This window comes from Peromyscus leucopus, chromosome 1, assembly GCF_004664715.2.
Source record: "Peromyscus leucopus breed LL Stock chromosome 1, UCI_PerLeu_2.1, whole genome shotgun sequence".
In the NCBI taxonomy this organism is placed as follows: Eukaryota; Metazoa; Chordata; class Mammalia; order Rodentia; family Cricetidae; genus Peromyscus; species Peromyscus leucopus.
In genome coordinates, this window is record NC_051063.1 from 120,863,587 (window position 1) to 120,884,313 (window position 20,727).

Genomic DNA, 20,727 nt, shown 5'->3' on the forward strand with positions numbered 1-20,727 from the left:
CATGGCTTTGAATGACATGTCTTGGATGACAACTGCTGTTTCCTTTCTGGTGCTGTGACAAACTCCACTGCCAATGGCAGCTCATGAGGGGGAAGCATTGATCTGGCTTACATTTCCCTTTGCCTGGTTTTCTTCTTAGAGTTTTATGTCTCTTTCTTACATACATAGGGATCATGTTGAGTTACTTTGTGTGTATGGTGTGAGAAGGGAGTCCAACTCGCGCTCTTCATGTGGAAATGTGTCTGTCCTGGCATCATTTGTTAGCAATATTCTTTGAGAGGTATCAGAGACCATTGTAGTAGGCTGATGTGGGCCGGGACCTTGAACTGTGACAGACTGAGAGTGGTGTGCTGGGGAGGCTTGAGAAGGCAGAGGTAGAAGGACTTGGTGACAGTGGTCATGCTGTGGATAAGGGGAATGGACATCAGAGGGAAGTCCTGGCTGTGTTTGTCCCTTCCCCTTGAGACTAGCAGATAGGCAACGCCATCTGTGTGACCAGGTGGCTGCCCTAGACCGATCTGCTGGAGCCTGCTCATGTGAGCCTGTTGCCGCAGTATTAACCCAACCACAGGCAATGGACCTTGCTGGGATGGTTGGGTTACATTGTGTGGTTCCCAAAGAAGCAGCAGTCACAGCAACTCTGTTCAAAAGAAAACAGAAAAGTTTCCATCGAGGAGGAATGCAGCCAGCAAGCTCCAGAAGTGTCAAGCTTGTCCCTGATGCCAGCTAGCAGTCCACATGCAGTGGCTCTCCCAGTGGCGCAATGGGACTCATAAACCTTGGGAGGAGTTTAGGCTCTGGAATCATTTTGCTTGTAGGACACGATGCCCCCAAATCCCTCACTACCATTCTGGGTTCATCCTCTCATTCCATGAGGACTGCCTAGCTTTCTGCTTTTAGAGTTGGCTGTTTGTTCCTAGAAGCAATCAATGCATGACTGATTTTAATGTTGGCTAAAGTACTATGAAGAGCCTCCTGGACAGTGGACCCTGAGGCCGTTTGGTCCCACTGGGGTTGGTTTGGTGCAGAGATGGGTGTCTAGGTAATGGTGAGGTGCATTGCCCACAGAATGGCTGCCATGGCCACGGTCTCTGATGAGAACAAGGGGAAGTGTGTTCCAATGACTGAGTTAGCCCTTTGACCGCGGTGACAAAGCCCCACCTTGGGAGCAGGAACAGAAGTGTTCTGTTCTGTGCACTGCAGAGAGAGGCCTCTGCGGAACTGCTCTCGGGGCTCCTACAGAGACTCCTTTGATGAGAAGCTGCCCCACCCAGGACAGGCTGGTCCAAGAGTGGCCAGGCTCCCCTGGGAGCCGAGGGAAGCAGTTTGAGTCTTGTGAATCGTTTTCTGATGTGTGATCATTTCAGAAAGGGAAGCAGCCCGGGAAGCTTGAAACGTAATCGTCAGTTGCATTCACAAGTACAGAGCCGGAAGTGGTGGTGAGGGGTGGTTAACAGACCCCTCAGCTTCCAGGAAAGGAAACTGAGTCTGAGCAATGACACGAGAAGTCTAGAGTCATGCCGGTCTCGTGACCCCATCATCCATCTTGTCACACGTTTAGGAGGCCCCCAAGTTTGACATCTTAAAAAAACACTTGTTTTGAGATTTATTTATTTTTATTATGTATGTATATTTATTATATATATATAGGCAAAACACCCACATACATAATATATTATATAATATATATTATATATTATAACATTATATATATAGTTAAACTGGGTGTCGTGGCTTGGGTATATAATCCCAGTACTCAGGAGGATCAGAAGTTTAAGGTATCCTTAGCTATCTATATATTGAGTTAAAGCTCAGCCTGGGCTACATGAGACCCTATCTCAAAAGGGGAAAATGGCCTGGGACACTAGCTACCAGGATAGGGCTTGCTGCATGTGCGGGGGGACCTCAGTTCAAATCCCTGGAGCCTACATTAAAAAAAGACAAGGCAGGGTTTGGTAGTGTGAACCTGTAATCCAGCACTGAGGAGTGAGGACAGTGGATCGCCCGGGCTTGCTCACCAGCCAGCCTACCTAATGAGTTTCAGATCAATGAGAAACGGTGTCTCCCAAAACAAGAGGAACAGCTCCTGAGGAATGACACCTGAGTTGTCTACACACACACATGCCCACACAGGTACACACACATCTAAAACAAGAAGAAAGGAAAAAGCAGACATGGCGTCATCATTCAAATCATTTTTGCCAATTGATGAGAACAGTGTCTCGCATGTCTTGCCTATTGTGTATTCTCAGAACCAGGAGGAGAGCCCAGTACGTGGTAAGTTCCTAGCAAACGTTTGTGGAAGGAATGTTGCTATTTTACTGCATCTATTTCTAGGCCCTTTCAGTGTACTTTTTACATGATTATAGTCAGATTATCATAAAATACTTTCAAATTTATAGATAATAGAAGTATAGTTTCAGTTAAAAAAAAAACCTCGTTTTTTTTTTTGTTTTTTTGTTTTTTTTTTTTTTTTTTTTGGTTTTTCGAGACAGGGTTTCTCTGTGTAGCTTTGCGCCTTTCCTGGAACTCACTTGGTAGCCCAGGCTGGCCTCGAACTCACAGAGATCCGCCTGGCTCTGCCTTCTGAGTGCTGGGATTAAAGGCATGTGCCACCACCGCCCGGCTAAAAAAAACTCTTTTAAACATTAATTTAAAAGAAGTTTAGCATGTCATGTCTTGTGTGTATCCCATTGACTTATTTCCTTTCATGCTATTAGACATCTAGAAGTGGGGATATATAGTCTGAATACATGTCTCAATGGTACTTCAGGAATAAGGGTCACCCTTGGACAGGTAGACCAGTTAGTTCCTGTGCTTAGCAGGCCTGCAAATGTCCCAAGGCCACAGTACATTGCTCCTTCCATTGTCTCACTGGGGTGCACGAAACGAAGCTGGTACTGGGCAGAAGTCTTCACATTAGAGTCGGGACATGACCTCTCCCACTACTGTAATTAAGAAGTATCTTTTGGATATGAGGTTGGAGCTTTTCGTGTGCTTGAAGTAGTTCATATACTTAATTTTGAGAATCAGAGTCTCAAGAATTCGACTAAATTAATTGCCTCCTGTATATAATCACACCTTTTGTAAGCTTTTAAAAAAATTTCCTGGTTAGTGCAGTTAAATAATGTGCAGTTAAAAGTTACGTTGTTGGGGCTAACACAGTGCCATCTGTTGCTAAAAAGAAAAATGACGGCCTAGGAATCTGCCCAGACTAAATACCCGATTTTCACATTGGCTTACACAGGAAATAAAAGGGAATTGATTTGTGGTTTCTTGCATGAGTTCTTGTGTCAAACTGGATATAGCTTTATTTTTGAGTGGACTTTTGCATTCAATTGCTTACAAAGCTCACCTGGTTAACTCCGCCACTGGGCAGAAAATTCTTTCAAAACTCCAAAAGGAATATATACCTCGGGAGAAACAATTGTCCGAGTAGTAGCCACGGAAGGGGGCTAACTGTGCTCTGGAACCCGTGAGAAGTTTCTGTATGTCACAGCGCAGGTGGGATTGGAGTTAGGAAGGCTCACTAGGCTGCCATCATCAATGACAGAAGAGGGAAGCCCTGGAACAAGTGGGGAGATGCCAGCAGTGTTGTCCATGCCAGCCTGCTAGCGGTGGTGAGGCCGGTGGTACCCAGTGAGAGGCAGAGCAGAGGGGGAGTCTCTCTGTGCTCTGGCCACACACCGGGTGCTGGATATGTGCCTACTCAACATATAGAATTAATATGGCCCCTGGCATACCTGCCTTCTCAAAAAGGTAGTCACGTGATATAGACTAGGGGTCTCCAGGACACTGCAACACTAAGTGTCTGCCCCTAAACATCTGAGCTACCTATAGCTGTGCTTCCCGGTCCAATGGCAAGTATCCAAAGGTCAGTTACCTAATTACTCAAATCTGACAGCCATAGACACGCTTCTGTTTAGAGAGTTTCCCATCTACCGCTTCCCTGAAACACCCCCCCCCACACACACACAGTTGCAGTAGTCAGTGATGAAACCAATGTAACTCAAAAATTGTCACAGTCTTTATAAAGTTACAAAATAGAACAGACCCAGGAGTGAAGTAAAGTGATCCCTTCACCCTTGCTGCCGACTTCTGTGCCCCTCACCATTCACTTCTAATATTTCAGAGAAAGGAGAGGAAAGAGAGTAGTTCTTCCAGATGCTTCGCTCACACAGGGAAGAGTTGTATCGTTTCTTTCACCCTGATAGAGAAATGTAAACTATGTTGTTTAACATACTCAGTACAATGGAAACTCTGTGTGTGTGTGTGTGTGTGTGTGTGTGTGTGTGTGTGTGTGTGGTATGTGTGTGATATGTGTGTGTGGTGTATGTGTGGTGTGTGTGGTGTGTGGTGTGTGGTGTGTGTGTGTGTGTGTGTGTGTGTGTGTGTGTGTGTGTGTGTACCTATGTGTATGTGCAGAGATCAGAAGTCAACATTGCTTATCTTCCTCATTGACTCTACACCTTATATTTTGGAGACAAGATCTCAAGCTGAACCTGGAGCTCACTGATCCAGCAAGACTTGGCCAGTGAGCGCCAGGGGTCCACCTGCCTCTACTTCCCCAGCACTGAGATTACAGGCATAAGCTGCTACACCTGGCTTTTTATATGGTGCTGGGAATCCAGACTGAAGTCCTCATCCTTGTGCGGCAAGCACTTTCCAGATTGAGCCCTCTTCCTAGCCCTAGAAACTACTCACATAAAGTCATTGCTATAAAGAAAAGTGAAATCATTCAATATGGTAAGGCAGAAATAAAAGAGAATTGTAAACAATTTGACTTGGTATTGACTTTTAAGGTTCTAAATTAAATGCTGGCAAATAGAAATCAGCAATAAAATAAAATCACAATGCCCAGAAGAATACATGAATGGTTCAATACTTGAAAACTCTATACTAGCTCAACAGCAATTTTGTGAGTCCTGTCTCAGGACGGCCGAGCACCGCCATCATCCCCAGTACAGGTCTCCAAGGCTCTCTGAGAGTTCAGACCACTCTCTAATCCTTTAGATGGAACACTTGCTGTTCTCTATAGTGACCTTTCACCTGTGTTTCCTGTTAGTCGTTCTTTACTAAAATGCCAGTTATCCGACGTCAGGTCCTTGTCTGTCCTGACTAGGGCTGGATTCCCTGTGTGTAATCGTGACCCTGATATATGCACTCAACATTTGCTGCATTTAATAGCTATGGCATTTCTATTTGTTAAGTACCTTTTAATTAAATAGATGTTTCTCTGTGAATAACTGGTTACCAATGGTCCTAAATTGCAGTCCTCAAAGCGTCTATTTCAGTAGAGATACAGGCAAATCAAGAGATATTCCTCTGGTCCATGCCAACCAAGGCCCCATTATGCTAAGCCTGCATTTCGACTCTTAATCTGCTGAATGAAAAAGATGGAAACTGTTTTCACAGGAACCTTCTGCAGCTTCCTCTAAAGAAAAGACTGGAAAACCAGAAACACAAAGTAGCAGCTTCCTGTTCCCTAAAGCCTGCCACCAAAGGACACGCAGCAACTCGACCAGTGAGTACCTTACCAAAATATCCTCGGGAACAGGGTTGTATTAGTTCCTTTTCTGTTGCTGTGACAAAACACCATGACCAAGGCTACTTAAAGAATGCATCTATTCTGGTTTATAGTTCCAGGGTTAGAGTTCACTATGGCAGGAGGAGACAGCAAATAGTCATGGCGGCAGGAACAGCCTGCTGAGAGCTCACACATCTTGAACCACAAGCACAGAGCAGGGAGAGACTGGAAATGGGAGTCTTTAAACTCTCAAGCCTGCCTCTCATACTCCCTCCAACAAGACCACACCTCCTAAGCCTCCTCAAGCAGCGTTACCACCCAGGGACCACATGTTCAAATACACGAGCCTCCAGGGGATGTTATCATCGAAACCACCACAAGGGCTTAACTGCTCCTGAATATCAGGACTGTCACTGCTGTGGGGGAGTCTAGGGGGCTGGGTCCTTCCTGGGTTATCAAGGGTAAACCAAGGTGACAGCTGTCTGTCTGTTAGAGAGCATGCTTCATGGGTGTTCTTCCTAGACAACTAGAGAGGTTCTGCACTGGCCTGGCCATGTCTCCGTGGACAGCATCTCTGGCTGGGTGTCATGCTGGAGATATCCAGTCTGGGGAGAAGAGAAAAACGTTGGCTCCTACCCTGAGTGCTGGCATACTTCCTGTGCTGAGCAAGCCTCCCCGCAACCCCAACCTCTTTTGCCTTGCCTGTGATAGGACAGGGCTGAGGTCAGAAGAGCTCAGGGCTCTTGATTACTGTAAATAGAAGGATGAAGAAAGACATGAAGAAATTAAGACCGCGGTAGAGATGCTGACACTAAGCCGTGCTACCGTTTTCAGTTAATTCCACTCTTCCCACGTGACTACAGAAAGCTTGCATGCACAAGTCATTGGAAATTCCATTCTAAACACCATTCTTTTTTAAAGTGGAAATACAAAATTTCATTGTATGAACATTTACAGTCTAGTTAACCAACTTCCTCTCATTAGAATTTGCATTATGTTCGGTCTTTCAATGGCATCATCCACATTGCTTACTTCATACATGAAATTGTTTTCTGCATCTGTGTTGATTCCTGAAGGGAACCCAGTTAGCCTCCATGTCTGTGAGTGGGAAATATTTGAAAGAAATAACATTTTTACAAAAAATGTGTGGATCCTTTTCTCTTTTCATTGTCTTCTAAACAATCCAGCATAAACAGTACGCTCACATGCATCTATTATGTGCTCATAATGCAGTGGGTTTATACAAAACGTGGAAAAGCACCCACATATTCTGGTATCGATGGGGGTTCCTGGAAGCAACCGGTCCCCGTGAATACTGAGTGACAGCCACATGGGAGATAGTGCCTGGTGAATGACTAAGAATGTTTGAAAACTGAGTGCTGGTTTCTGTAGTCCCATCATGTGGGCCATACAGGTTGGATGATCAGGAGTTCAAAGCCTGCCTGGAGCATATGCATTGAGTGTGTGGCCAGGCTGGGCTACAGCAGATCCTGTCTCAAAAACAACCCCACCCCTCAAACCAAAGCAAAATGAAAGACACCACATTTGAGGGAAACTGTGCTTGGACTGGGATCGAGCTTCCTTGGAAGTGATTATCTGTGTGACTTTGGGGAAGTTCTTGACTCTCTGAGCCTCATTACTCTGTGGCATTATGAGCCATCCTTAAATGAATGGCTGGTTTGGAGGCTTGTATAACTTGGTTTCTTGTTAGTGTAATTGCTTAGGGGTTGAATTTTGGTTTAAATGGTAGGTAGACACAGCTTAAGGACTTTGGCGTACTGCCAAGCTAGCCTGCCCTTCCTTCAGCAGCAGACATGATCACCTACATCACACTGGTTCTTTTGTTTGTTTGTTTGTTGTTTTTGTTTTGGAATATTAGCTGCACAGGCTTTCTACCTCTTGCCTGTTTCTGCTTCTCTGCCTTGCTTCACACCTGGGACCAGTTACACACTTTGTGGGGCTCTGTCTAAAATTAAACAAAGGGAGCCTGTCCAGAATTAGTAAGAATTTCAAAGTGGCAGTAGCCCAGCATTAAACCAAACTGGGAGTCTTCTGACCATAGGCCCTGCTGACGGCTCAGGCCACATGTCCGCAAAGTCAGCCATGCTGGTGTCCTGGGAGCTGATCCCTCAGACAATGCCACCCACCTCTCAACCTTCTGGATCCAAACTGAGTTCAGTTATTGAGAGAATCAGTGACTGTAGGATGGAGCAATGGGGTGCTGTCCTCCCTGGTCTCTTGACTGTCTGTCACCCAAATGGCCTGTCTTCCTTGACCGTGGCTCACTGGGTCCCGCTCTTTCTTTCCTGTGCCCTTTAGGCCCTGGGAGGTAATGGCCTCCAGGACCCCAGAACATCTGGCTGTTTTTTTTTAAGTATGCCTTTGCTTTTTGTAATGCAAACCCTGACTTGCACACTGGCTTCCAAAATGGAAAACAGACCTCTTTAGGCAGGCTGAAAAATTTCTTCATTTATTATTTAGTACATTTTTTGGGGGTAACTCTTACTAGTTTTCTATTGGGCTCATCATTGTCTTATTAATTTACAAAACTCTTGGTTAAATTAATACTTGAACATTGGATTTCTCAAACACACACACACACACACACTTCCTCTAGTTATTTAGTTTTTCACTTGAAGATGTTTTGATTTTTATGCTATCAAACTTGACCCTTTTTCCTTTTACCATGAAATTTCTCCGTGTTGGAAGAATATTAAATATGTGTGCATCTTAGTTTGCTTCTGTTGCTGTGATGAACACTATGACCAAAAACAATGTGGGGAGGAAGAGTTCATCTGGCTTACTTGACAACCACAATCCATCACTGAGGAAGTCAGGGCAGGAACTCAGGCAGGACCAGAGGCAGGAAACATAGAGGAATGCTGTCCACAGGCCTGCTTTCTTCCATAACCTGGGACCACCTGCCCAGGAGTAGCACTGCCAAACAGTGGGCTGGATCCTCCCATACTAGTCAGTAACAATTGAAATGCCCTACAGACTTACCCACAGTCCAATCTGATGGAGGCAGTTCCCCAACTGATGGAGGCAGCTCCCCAACTGATGGAGGCAGCTCCCCAACTGATGTTCCCTCTTCCCAGGTGACTCTGGCTTGTGTCAAGCTGACAAAAACCAACCAGCATTGTGTATTTATATATTCTCCTATTTTATAAATGATTTTTCTCCACATCAGATGTGTTATATTTATATTTTTGGCACTTTATATGAAGAAAGAAGCATTGTGGGTTTTTTTCCCCCTGGATGATGAACTGAGGACGAGCATCACTACTGATGATCAGTTCTTGCCCATGCCCTTAAAAACCATTAGTGTGTGTGGGGAGGGGGAGAGTGGGGAGCATGTGCCACAGAGTATGTGTTCATGTGGAGGTCAGAAGACAACTTGAAGGGGTCCGCTCTCTCCTTCCACATTATGGGACCTAGAGCTGGAACTCAGGTGGTCAGGGTCAGCAGCAAGCGCCTTTACCCACTGAGCCATCCTGCCAGGCCCCCGTCCTTTTGTAAATACCTTTCTTGGTTCATTGTGCATCGTTTCCATAGTAACTTGCTATTGGTAGTTTGCCGTACCTTGTTTCAGTTTCTAGGATCTGTTCAATTCCATTTCTACTTCAGCTTGTCTTTGCATTTAAATTAACTAGCTAATTTATTGAACTTAATTAATTAATAAATAATTCAGAATAACACTTCTAAGTCATTCCTTTTATGAGAGACTAAGAACTTATACATTTTTAGTTCCTTTGCCAATTACCTTTTCCATTTCCAGTTCATTATTCAACTCAGCTTCAAAGTATGAACTCATTACTATTGTTACATATTCATCTCAACATATAGCGTCTGTCTCTTTCTAAAACTGTGTGGGCCTCTGAGCTGGGTTTCTAACAGCATTTACTATCAACCCAGCCAGTGCTGAAAGTGCGGCAGGTTTTAACTCCCCTTCACTGGAGACGATAACTTTGATACACTTCTCTGTTGGCTGGTGTACATCCACAGGTGATTTTCAGGCAGAGAGAAGGAGGACCCAGACCAGCCAGAGCTTTGGAGAATGAACCAAGTCTTGCGCTGGCCTCTGTTTATACAGATCTGAATCCATAGACAAGACAGAGCACCCCAAAGCACAGCGGTTGCCAGGTCAGGCAGGACAGAGCCCAGCTCAGCATGGCCTCAGCACCTTGCACTGGCTTGCCCAGGGCTCTGTCATCTATCTACTGTCACTCATTCCAAATGGCAGCCTATTTATTTGTCCTTATCTCTCTTCCTCTCTTTCATCCAGTAGAGGGCATCACAGTGGGCAGAAGCCACAGGACCCAGAGGTCTGGGTTATGCTCTAGACTTATTAATTGCTATGAAGCCCTTGATCTGTTTGTTCACTTGTAAGTAAGGAGTAGATCGGGGCTCCCCAAAGCCTATAATAGGATGGCTGCATCAGCAGGAGGGTTGTCTTAGTCCCCATCAATGGGTCAGGAGCCTTGTGTGATCTGCATTCCTGTTGAGCACTCACATAAATGTGGTGCCTGGGCGGGTTAGGAACAGGTGACCTCTGGCTTCCTACCAGCTCTGATCTGAAGTCCAGCATCCTGTCTTCCCCACGCTGCTCCCTCCTGGCCCATCTGGGAGCAATTGGTCCCTGCAAGTTACTGAGGACCAGTGACTCCTTCTGAAGGGACTTCTGGAAGCAACCGCCATTGCAGGTGGTTTTCCCAGCTGCTTCTGGAGCACTGAAGAACCTAAATCTCCCCGTTTCTAAGGTGCCTCGACCTCTGTCCCTTATCTTCTTTACATCTGACATCCTCCTCAGGGAGTCTCATTCTGAACCCGCCCTCGCTAGTCACTTCCTCTCTTTAGTCTATAGACAGCTCTTTCCCATTCTCCACCCCTGAAGAAAGGAAATCTCAGCCTTGATCTGTCTTTCACATCCTGTGAGCCACCACCGATATCACTTTTTCCTTGGCATGGGGGGTTGGGCTCCGCACAAATGTCTGTCCACTTACTCAAGCTGAAGGATGCTGGGAAAACCTCGTTCCTTGATGGGCCTCTGGAACCCTGCTGCCCGTGCACTGGCCACACATGGCTCCTGAGCACATGGCTGCTCTCTGTGGAGAACATAGAAATTTTTAGAGAGCATGCCCAGATGAAGACTAAGTATGAGGAAAAATAGAACATGAATGTCTTGTTAATATTTTTACATATTGTTTACACGTTGAATGGTCCCAGATTAGACATAGTGGACAGAATAAAATATATTAATATAATTAAACCAATCACAATCATTCCTTTTAGTTATTATTATTATTATTATTATTAATTATTAATTATTCATTATTATTATTTACCTATTTTGCTTTGAGACAGACTCATACCATGCAGGCCAGACTAGCCTGGAACTCTCTCTTTTTTTTTTTTCCTTTTGTTTTATTTAGATTTTTGTTTTCTTTGAGACAGGATCTCAGACACCCTAGGTTCTTTTTCCAACTTACTATGTGGCAGAGGATGTTCTTGAACTCCTGACCCTGCCATCCCTACCTTTGTGAGGGCTGGAATGACAGGTGTGCACCACTATGCCTGGTCCTCCTCTTAATTTTTCAGTGTGGCTACTGGACAGATTTAAATGGCCCGTGCAGCTAACTTTGTGTCTCAGCTGGGCAGCTCCAGACATCAGGGGGTTAAGTCTCTCAACCCCAAAGGTTTTCAAATTGACTGTGAAAGTCCAGGGGTGAGTGGTGGTGAGTGGTGAGTGGTGGGAGTGAGTGGTGGGTGGTGGGTGGGTGATGAGTGGTGGTGGTGAATGGTGGTGGTGAGTGGTGGTGGTGAGTGGTAGTGGTGAGTGGTGGTGGTGAATGGTGGTGGTGAGTGGTGGTAGTGAGTGGTGGTTAGTGAGTGGTGGTTAGTGAGTGGTGGTGGTGAGTGGTGGTGGTGAGTGGAGGTGGTGAGTGGAGGTGGTGAATGGTGGTGGTGAGTGGTGGTAGTGAGTGGTGGTTAGTGAGTGGTGGTTAGTGAGTGGTGGTGGGTGGTGGTGAGTGGTGGTGGTGAGTGGAGGTGGTGAGTGGTGGTGGTGAGTGGTGGGTAGTGAGTGGTGGTTAGTGAGTGGTGGTTAGTGAGTGGTGGTTGGTGAGTGGTGGGTGGTGAGTGGTGGTGGTGAGTGGTGGTGGTGAGTGGTGGGTGGTAGTGGTGGTGGTGAGTAGTGGGTGGTGGTGGTGAGTGGTGGTGAGTAGTAGTGGTGGTGAGTGGTGAGTGGTGGGAGTGAGTGGTGGTGAGTGGTGGTTAGTGAGTGGTGGTGGTGGGTGGTGAGTGGTGGTTGGGTGGGTGGTGGTGAGTGGTGGGTGTGAGTGGGGGGGGTGAGTGGTGGGTGGTGGTGGTGAGTGGGGGGGGGGGGGGTGGTGGTGGTGAGTGGTGGTGGTGGTGAGTGGTGGTTGGTGAGTGGTGGTGGGTGGTGAGTGGTTGGTGGTGGTGAGTGGTGGTGGTGAGTGGTGGTGGTGAGTGGTGGTGAGTGAGTGGTGGTGGTGGGTGGTGGTGGGTGAGTGGTGGTGAGTGGTGGGTGGTGGTGGTGAGTGGGTGGTGGTGAGTGGTGGTGAGTGGTGGTGAGTGGTGGTGAGTGGTGGTGGTGAGTGGTGGTGGTGAGTGAGTGGTGGTGGTGGTGGGGGAGTGATGTGGTAGAGTGGTGGTGGTGAGTGGTGGGTGGGTGGTGGGTGTGGTGGTGGGAGTGAGTGGTGGTGGTGGGTGGTGGTGGTGAGTGGTGGTGGTGAGTGGTGGGTGGTGGTGAGTGGTGGGAGTGAGTGGTGAGTGGTGGTGGTGAGTGGTGGGTGGTGGTGGTGGGTGGTGGTGGTGAGTGGTGGTGGTGAGTGGTGGTGGTGAGTGGTGGTGGGAGTGAGTGGTGGTGGTGAGTGGTGAGTGGTGGGTGGTGGGTGGTGGTGGTGGGTGGTGTGTGAGTGGTGGTGAGTGAGTGGTGGTGGTGAGTGGTGAGTGGTGGGTGGTGGTGGTGGGTGGTGGGTGGTGGGTGGTGGGTGGTGGGTGGGTGGTGGTGGTGTGGTGAGTGGTGGTGGTGAGTGGTGGTGGAGTGAGTGGTGGGAGTGAGTGGTGGTGGTGAGTGGTGAATGGTGGGAGTGAGTGGTGGTGAGTGGTGGGTAGTGAGTGGTGGGTGGTGAGTGGTGAGTGGTGGGTAGTGAGTGGTGGGTGGTGGTGAGTGGTGGTGGTGGTGGTGGAGCTGGGTGAAAGACAGGAAGGCTGGGGTGCCACACAGACCAGGGAGCAAATAGTTTGTATTTCCACAAATCCTCAAAGATTCAAGTTGTTCACCTGTGTGAGGGGTCTACGTGGGAGACGGGATTACTCCTGGGCCCTCTGCCTGTGTGAGGGGTGTGTAAGGGCAGGAAGGGGTCTGCATGGGAGGACCCCACGGATGCACCCTCTCCCTGCCAAGTCTCCCCATGTGGTCACTTGTTGGCTTCCTGCTTGGCCCCTGGCTCAGTTCCTATCCCAGGAACCTTTGTGCTGCCTCCTGCCCCTGTGGTTGGGATTGAAAACCCCCGGCAGTCTGGACTACAAGCATGATGTGGCATGCAGAAGACCCCTGTCACCTCTTGTTGAGTTGGACAGGGGTGCAATGGAAGCCCACTCTGGTGAAGAATTCTGTTGCACCCTGCAGCACCAAATTCATGGATGAAGAGAGTTAGAATGATGCTGTGTCTTCCACAGCCTCGAGGGCCGCACCAACCGTCCTGGGCGCTGGATGGTTTCTGGCCCCTCGGACCCTCGCCTCAGGAAGGGCTGGTGGTTGGTGGTCGAGGCTGGGTACGTTCTTTGTCACGCTTGATGTCTGAGTGCACACAAATGATGTCTTCCTGCTTTTTTCCCACTTCCCTCTCTGTTTAGGTGTGAATCCCTATTGCACCGGAGAAATCGATTTCCCAGTGACGAAGAAATCTGCGGCTCCCACCGACAGGCAGCCGTACTCTCTCTGCAGCAACAGGAAGTCTCTCTCTCAACAACTGGACTACCCAGCTTCGGTAAAATGGAGGGGAGGGGCCCGGAGCTGGCGGGGGGGGCGGTCAGGAGGCTGTGAAATGGCCACAGTGTCGCTTTTCTGCCCACAGCCCACAGAGAGCTTGCTTAGATGGCTAAAGCACCCCGCTAGGCAAGAATCACTTAGGAAGGTCTGCCTGTCAAGCGCCCCCTTGTGCCAGGTACATGTCACTTCTGCGCTGTTAGGAGCCCATAGAGAACACTCCACCCACCCCCACCTCCCCACCCCACACACCCGGTTCCCCAGCTCTCAACTAAAGCTTCCCAAGCATCCCTCGATTTCACCTGCACAATAACTCTGAGGTGAGAGGACTGGGGAAATGGCATTGACAAACTGAAGAATTTATTATTATTCATAATACTGGCATGTGATAGATTCGGCACTCGAAGTTGCATCATTTTTTTTAACATTCAGTACATTTATTTACAATTTGTGAGTGTCTGTGTATTTTTGTGTGGGGGCGGTGGGAGTGCAGCAGCATGCGTGTGGAGGTCAGAGGACAAGTTCTAAGAGAGAGAGAGAGAGAGAGAGAGAGAGAGAGAGAGAGAGAGAGAGAATACTGTTTGACTGGACACCACCTCTTGCCAGTGACATTGATAAGTTAACTGCATAGAGGCTTCCAAGGCAGGATTCCAGAAGGGTTGTTTCTGGGGTAGGAGTAGGGACAGCCTTGGGTGGAGCTTATGGGTGCAAAGCCTGGGATATTGTGGTAACTTCTTGTGGTAACTTTGGGTAGATCACCTAACCAAGTATGAAGAGGGAAGGGAACAGCAGTCGGGGGAGGGAGGAGGGAAAAGGAAGTAGGGAGGGAGTAGAGGAAGATGAGCTGTTTCTTTAGAGAGTGATGGTCCTGAAGCCCAAATCTACTCCAGGTTCCCTACAGACTAGTTATGGATGTGCCTCACCTTGCAACACCAGATCTTCGTGAGCAGGGGTCCTGGAGCCCCCTTACACACTCTCGGCTCACGTGCTGGCTTGGTGGCCAGATAGGAAGTGCTAGGGTGTTCCTGGGTGGCAGACACATAGCAAAGCAGCACAGTAGTTACAGCAGCGCATAGCAAAGGAAGGATGTATAGGCACTTCCCGGAGGTGACGTCCTGCCCTAAGCACCTGCATGGTTAGCACAGTTAACTATTCCTTGAGACCATGCATCTTCTACTGGAGGAAACGGAGGCACAGAGGGACTAAATCATTTCTCCAAGATCATCAGTTGATAACCAGCAGAGCCAGGAGAATGATCTGTGACACGGATGTGGCTTCCAAAGTATCAGCATCACCACAAAGCCACGCTGCTCGCCACTGGGGCTCTGGGACACAAAACTGCTCTTGGTTGACACCCTCTTTGATGCAGCTGGCTAGCCTCCATCTGTCTCCCCTGGAATTCATAGTCTCCTTTTGAGTCTTTGGGGTCTAGATTTCATGGCTACTGCACTGGGCCTGGGACAAGCAGAGCTTTTGGTATACATGCTTTGAGCTGAACAGTTTACAGTGATGTCTCTAACTCAGCTGAAGGTCTTGCCTGGCCTCCAGGGTTTTTTTCTGGGGGCAGTGTGGTCTGTGTATTATTGCCCCTGGCTTACAACCTTCACAAGCCTGTGTGAGCCTTGGCTTGCTGCTCTGCCACCAGGTCACCTCGAGCAAAGCTTCCTGCCCAAGCCACCAGAATCTGAATGACATCCCAGAAATCACCTTCCAGCGCTTATCCTGCTGACCCTTGGAGATAGAGGGTGGGGGCTCTTCTCCTTGGCAGATGTCACAGGTGGCTCATTCCTGCCCTCTCGGGTTCTTCATTACAGGGCACTGCCAGACCAACTCGGTCACTGAGCACAGCTCAGCTCGGGCAGCTGTCTGGGGGTCTGCAGGCTTCAGTCATCTCCAACATCGTGCTGATGAAGGGCCAAGCAAAGGTGAGCACAGATCATTACCAACGGGAAGCCCTGGTGCACCGTTCTCCTCCAGGAGCTGTTGCTCCGAGGTGGAGTGGGAACAGGGCTGTGGAACACAGAGCGCAGCAGAGAGCCAAGCACAAGCTCACGGGCACTCGCTGGGTTCAAGCAACACCGATTCTTCCAATTCCACCAAGTGATCATTTCCTCTCTGAGGACACCACAGTGATCCCCTTGAGCACTCTCCAAGCTTGTTTCCTATTCCGTCTTGACACGATATTCCCTATCGTATTGCTTGATACATACATTAAAATCCCTTATGTAGGTTTATGGGGCTGAATTTCACCTCCACATACAGGCAGAAGAAAGTTGGACTCAAACACAAATTTTCCAAACTCTATGCACCCTGTTCCGTACAGGTCATTCGATGGCCACAGACGTCCTGGCCTCTGTCGGAGCATCCTGAAGAGCCCGAATGGACTCTGCTTTGTCTAGATGATGGCACAGCATACTATGTCTACCCCAGGGGGCTGTGAAGTATCAATAGAGGGAACCAAAGTGTGAGCAGTGAGAGAACAATCCCCAGGATCTCCTGTGCTCACCCCACACTTGGGGCTTTGTATTGGACACCTTTCTGGTGGCCTTGACCAAATGCCTGACAAGAAATGGCTTAGGGGAGGAAGTGTCCAGGCAGAGGGTTTGAGTGCCTGGTCCATTGCTATAGGTAAGGCACCACAGCAGAAGCTGCCCTCGCCTCTGGTGTCAGGAGCATGAGGCTCCTTGCTCATATCTCAGTGGTTCCGGAAACAGAGGCTGAGTAGGAAGTGGGGTCAGGCCACACATTCCAATGACCTACTTCCTCCAGGTAGGCCTTGCTTCCTAAATGTACCACCATCTCCCCAAACAACCCCACCAGTTGAGGACAAAGCACTCAGACATTTCACATCCAAACTGGAACAGACTTGCCCGTGCCTAAAATAACTAGGACAGACACAGGCAGCTGCTGCCACATTTTCAAACCAGTTTAAACCACCCAGCTGTTCAGATGAACGGTGGGCTTATTTAACCTACCCAAATACATCTCAGTCGAGGTGAGGTAAGGGCTTCAAGGCCACTGTGTTCTAGGGAGGGTACTCACCACATACCTGGAGTCGTCTTTCTGTCTGTCATCTGTTCCTTCTCACTCCTGGAGGACAAGCAGGGAATGCAAAGAAGGCCCCTCAAGCCAAAGGGAGAATCATGGGCAGCGAGGCTCTCTCTGGACAGTCCCACTTTCTGACTAACAAGCCGGGCATTTGGTCACAGCAACCAAAAAGGTACCCAATACAAAGCTCCAGGGATAAGGTAGCATGTTTTGAGGTGAACACAAGAGACACCGGGGTGCTCTCTCCCCACTGATACTTTTGTTTCCTTGTGGGCTCCTAGGGCTGTGGGTCTGAGATGAACAATCGATCAATAGTGATGCCATCACCAGTGGCAACCACCACTTTAAAGGGTTTGTGGAGGAGCCGGGCTCCCAGGCCAACTTAGATGCTTCTGAGTTGAACCAAAAGACCTGCGTGAGTCTACACCATTGGTGTCTTGAGCACTTGTCTAAGGCCAGTCACTGAAAAATGAGACTCACTAACTTTTAGTAGATCACAGTCGAAAAGGGAGTTCCCTGAGGTCAAACTCAGTTTATCTGGGGATTACAGAGATCCTCCGTCTTCAACATAACGAATGGAGCTTTGCCGCTACCTAAGCTACCTAAGCCAGTCCAGATTGTCCCTTTAATCTCCTGGCAAGTCTTCAGGGGAAGCCAGACCCCCTCTTCCCTCTCTTCCAGCTGTAGACACCATCCTTACCTTCCACGGGGCAGTTCTGCATCAGACCTACCTTGACTGTGTTGTGGCTGTTCCCACAGCTGAGGCTGTCTGCTGAGCCCCGGCTTCTCCTGGTGCCGCCAACATAATCCTAGGATGCACTGGTTGGCTCTTGAGAACGACCTAGAAATAATTACAGGGAGGACAGCACCTGTCGGAAGAGCAGGCAACTTGTGTCTTTAGTCAGGGGACAGGATAGATGCAGAATGGAGGGGAACAAGGGGCCTCTGGTAACAAGAAGGATGCTTTCCATTGCATAAGCTGTTACTATTAACGCCATTAATGTCTCCTTGATGTTTCTGGGTGTTGTATTTTATTTTCAAGTACAGCCTGTGAATTATATAACTTTATTTTACAATATATATTTTTTTTACAACAATGTTTGAGCATCAGAAGGAGGAGGTGATTGGATGAAAATAGTCAGGTGGAGAAAGTGAGGTACTAGTGTCTACCCAACTCCCATCTGTCAGCTTTAAGGACCAGCCTCTGATACTCCATAGCCCAAACTGGCTACAAACTGCTTTCCTGGCTTTGCTTGGTTAATCTCTGAGACCCCCTGGGACTCTAGGGACTTTGTCTCCTCCCTGATTCCTTTTTTCAGGACTTGGGCAGGTTCATAGAAAAAAATATCAGTCCAAGAACCAGCTGAAATATTCTACATCTAGCCCTCTCTTCTCTCCCCAGGGCCTGGGCTTCAGCATCGTTGGGGGAAAGGACAGCATTTACGGCCCCATTGGGATTTACGTGAAGAGCATCTTCACAGGGGGCGCAGCTGCTGCTGATGGACGGCTACAGGAAGGTAGGTTTCCATCCCTCGGGGGGTGGCAAGCAGAGAGGGCAAAAGCACAGTCCGGAGCTGCCAGGGCACAGAAGATGCTGAAAGTGTAAAGTGTATCTTGGGCTTTCAGAGGACACTTCGGTGGTGGTGGTGGTGATGGAGGTGGTGGTGGTGGTGGTGGTGGTGGTGGTGGTGGTGGGCGGGGAAGTGTACTTCTCTAGAGGGAAACTTCTCCCCTCAAGAGCGCCATCATAGTGATGACCAGATTATCATTCCCTGGCAGCAACAGCTCCCCCTGGTTCTTTTGTTAGCCTGGGATGAAGCCTTTGTTCTTGGTTGACTCCATTCTTTCATTTCCAGTGTCCCTGTTCAGTTTCTAGCTCACTGATACCCCTTCTCCTTCATCTTCCCTGCCCTGCTCCACATGAAACCACGGGACACAGGTCCAGCACGTCTGACAGATGAGTGGGTACAATTCTCAGAGTTCCAGGAAGCTCTAGGCCAGTGGTTCTCAACCTTCCTAATGCTGTGACCCTCTAATACAGTTCCCCATGTTGTGGTGACCCCAACCATAAAATTATTGTGCGGCTACATAACTTACTACTGTTATGAATTGTAATGTAAACACCTGTGTTTTCCAATGGTCTGAAGGGACCTTGGTAAAAGAGTCGTTTGCCTCCCCCAAGAGGTTGCAGCCCACAGTTGAGAACTGCTGCTCTGGGCTCTAGAAATACAGGTACATTGGCACAAACCACAGTTCTTACACCGGTGGGAATAAGACCAAGTTTATTCTGAGCCTTCTATGAGTGACCATGGGCTAGGAACATACATCTAGATTGCCACAGCAGTTTGTAAAAGGGATCCTGTAAAGTCTTTTCTGGTCACATAATAAAAGGAAGCCAGAAGTCAAGGCCTCTTGACATGGAGCATTGGGAACACCAAGCAGGTGGGGTATGGTGAAATGGGTAAATTCTGCTCTAGGTTATAGAGGACATACAACAGCATTCCTAGCTTTTAGGTTGGTGGGCGGTAGTGATCTGCTGAGTTAATACATTAGAAAAGATTCTACCCGGTAGTCTGAAAGATGATAGGTCAGGTACGAAGATGGAGAGCGATACGTGACTATTAAGGCAACCAAAGATAGCCTAAAATAATGATCTGCAACATCCCTACTCTCCACAGTGAGACAGTTCTAAACAGCCAGCCGTTCTGTAGCATCTTCAACAAAGAGGCATCTTTTTGGGGGGCTTTATACACAGAAAACCAGACAGAACCCCTCTTTTGAAATGTGAATGGCTTCCCCACTGGCCTTCCTTCTTCCAGCCCCTTCCTCCCAGTTCTCTTCATATCTTCAGTGGACAGAAGCTCCCTCTGAGTGAGGAGAGGCCTGGGACAGAGCTGCCAGAGCCCTGCTCCACCTCACCTCAAGTCTGTGTTCGGACTGTTGGGCGACCAGCGTGGTCCAAAGGGATCTCTGGATTTCAGTCAGGGGACAAATTTCAAGGACAAGTAGTGAAGAGAAGAGGAGAGGAGAGGAGAGGAGAGAGGAGGGGAGGGGAGGGGAGGGGAGGGAGGGGAGGAGAGGAGAGGAGAGGGAACAGGAATGGAGGGGAGGGGAGGAGAGGGGAGGGGAGGAGAGGAGAGGGAACAGGAGTGGAGGGGAGGGGAGGGTAGGAGAGGGGAGGGGAGGGGAGGGGAGGGGAGGAGAGGGAGGGGAGGAGAGGAGAGAAGAGAGGGATTTCTTCCCTGTTAGAGCAATGTCTGCAAGCCAGGCTGGAAGTCCACCCACTGTGGCATCCTGAATTATCTAGGGGACAGTGAGGACACTATCATCCCTGAGGTCAGGCCTATATCACAACAAAGGAAGGCCTCTCCCTCTCTGAATGATTGAAACAGTTCTATCAGGGGCTGGAGAGATGGCTCTGTGATTCCGAGCACTGGCTGCTCTTCCAGAACACTGGAGTTTGATTCCCAGCACCCACACAGTGGCTCACACCCATCTGTAACTCCAGTTCCGGGGGATCTGATGCCCTCTTCTGGCCTCTGAGGGTACCAGGCACACATGTGGTGCACTGATATACATGCAAGCAAAAGACCTATACTCATCAATCAATCATCAGTCCTCAATCAATTAATTTTTTTAAAGTACATTAAAAAATGTACTGTTGGGTGGTTGTGACAAATGCCTTTAAACTTGTGAGGCAGAGGCAGGTGGATTTCTGTGAGTTTGAGGCCAGCCTGTCTATAGAGCAAGTTCCAGGACAGCCAGGGCTACACACAGACACCCTTTCTCAGAAAAGAAAAACAAACAAAACTAAACAAAACAAAACCCTCAAACAATGCCCCCCCCAAATTAATAAAATGTAGTTTGAAAAGCATTCTATCTTGATTTTTTGTGATATGTACAAATTATGATAGGGTTCTAATTTCAGCCATGTTCTTTCATATGAGGCCATGGCTGCCTTGATGTTTCAGCCCTGTGTTGAGTCATCATAACAGAAACGGTATGACTTGCAAAGACTTAAATATTTACTATCCGGCTCTTTACAGAAAACACTGCCAACCCAAGCACTATGCAGATTTGGGCAGTGGGAGGTTTTGCATTTATCCTTGGCGAGGCACTGGATAGAGAGGTCTTGGGT

General features: G+C 48.4%; 1 protein-coding gene across 4 annotated transcripts in view; it reads left to right on the forward strand.

The window, feature by feature from the left end:
• Positions 1–20,727, forward strand: part of Il16 (interleukin 16) — a 97,103-nt gene that overhangs the window by 44,592 nt on the left and 31,784 nt on the right. For all 4 annotated transcript variants that reach the window (XM_037197754.1, XM_037197765.1, XM_037197743.1 and 1 more), the window contains exons 3-6: positions 5,416–5,524; positions 13,409–13,542; positions 15,356–15,466; positions 17,992–18,106. In XM_037197754.1, coding sequence (XP_037053649.1) covers positions 5,416–5,524; positions 13,409–13,542; positions 15,356–15,466; positions 17,992–18,106 — 469 coding nt within the window. The remainder of the gene's footprint in view (positions 1–5,415; positions 5,525–13,408; positions 13,543–15,355; positions 15,467–17,991; positions 18,107–20,727) is intronic.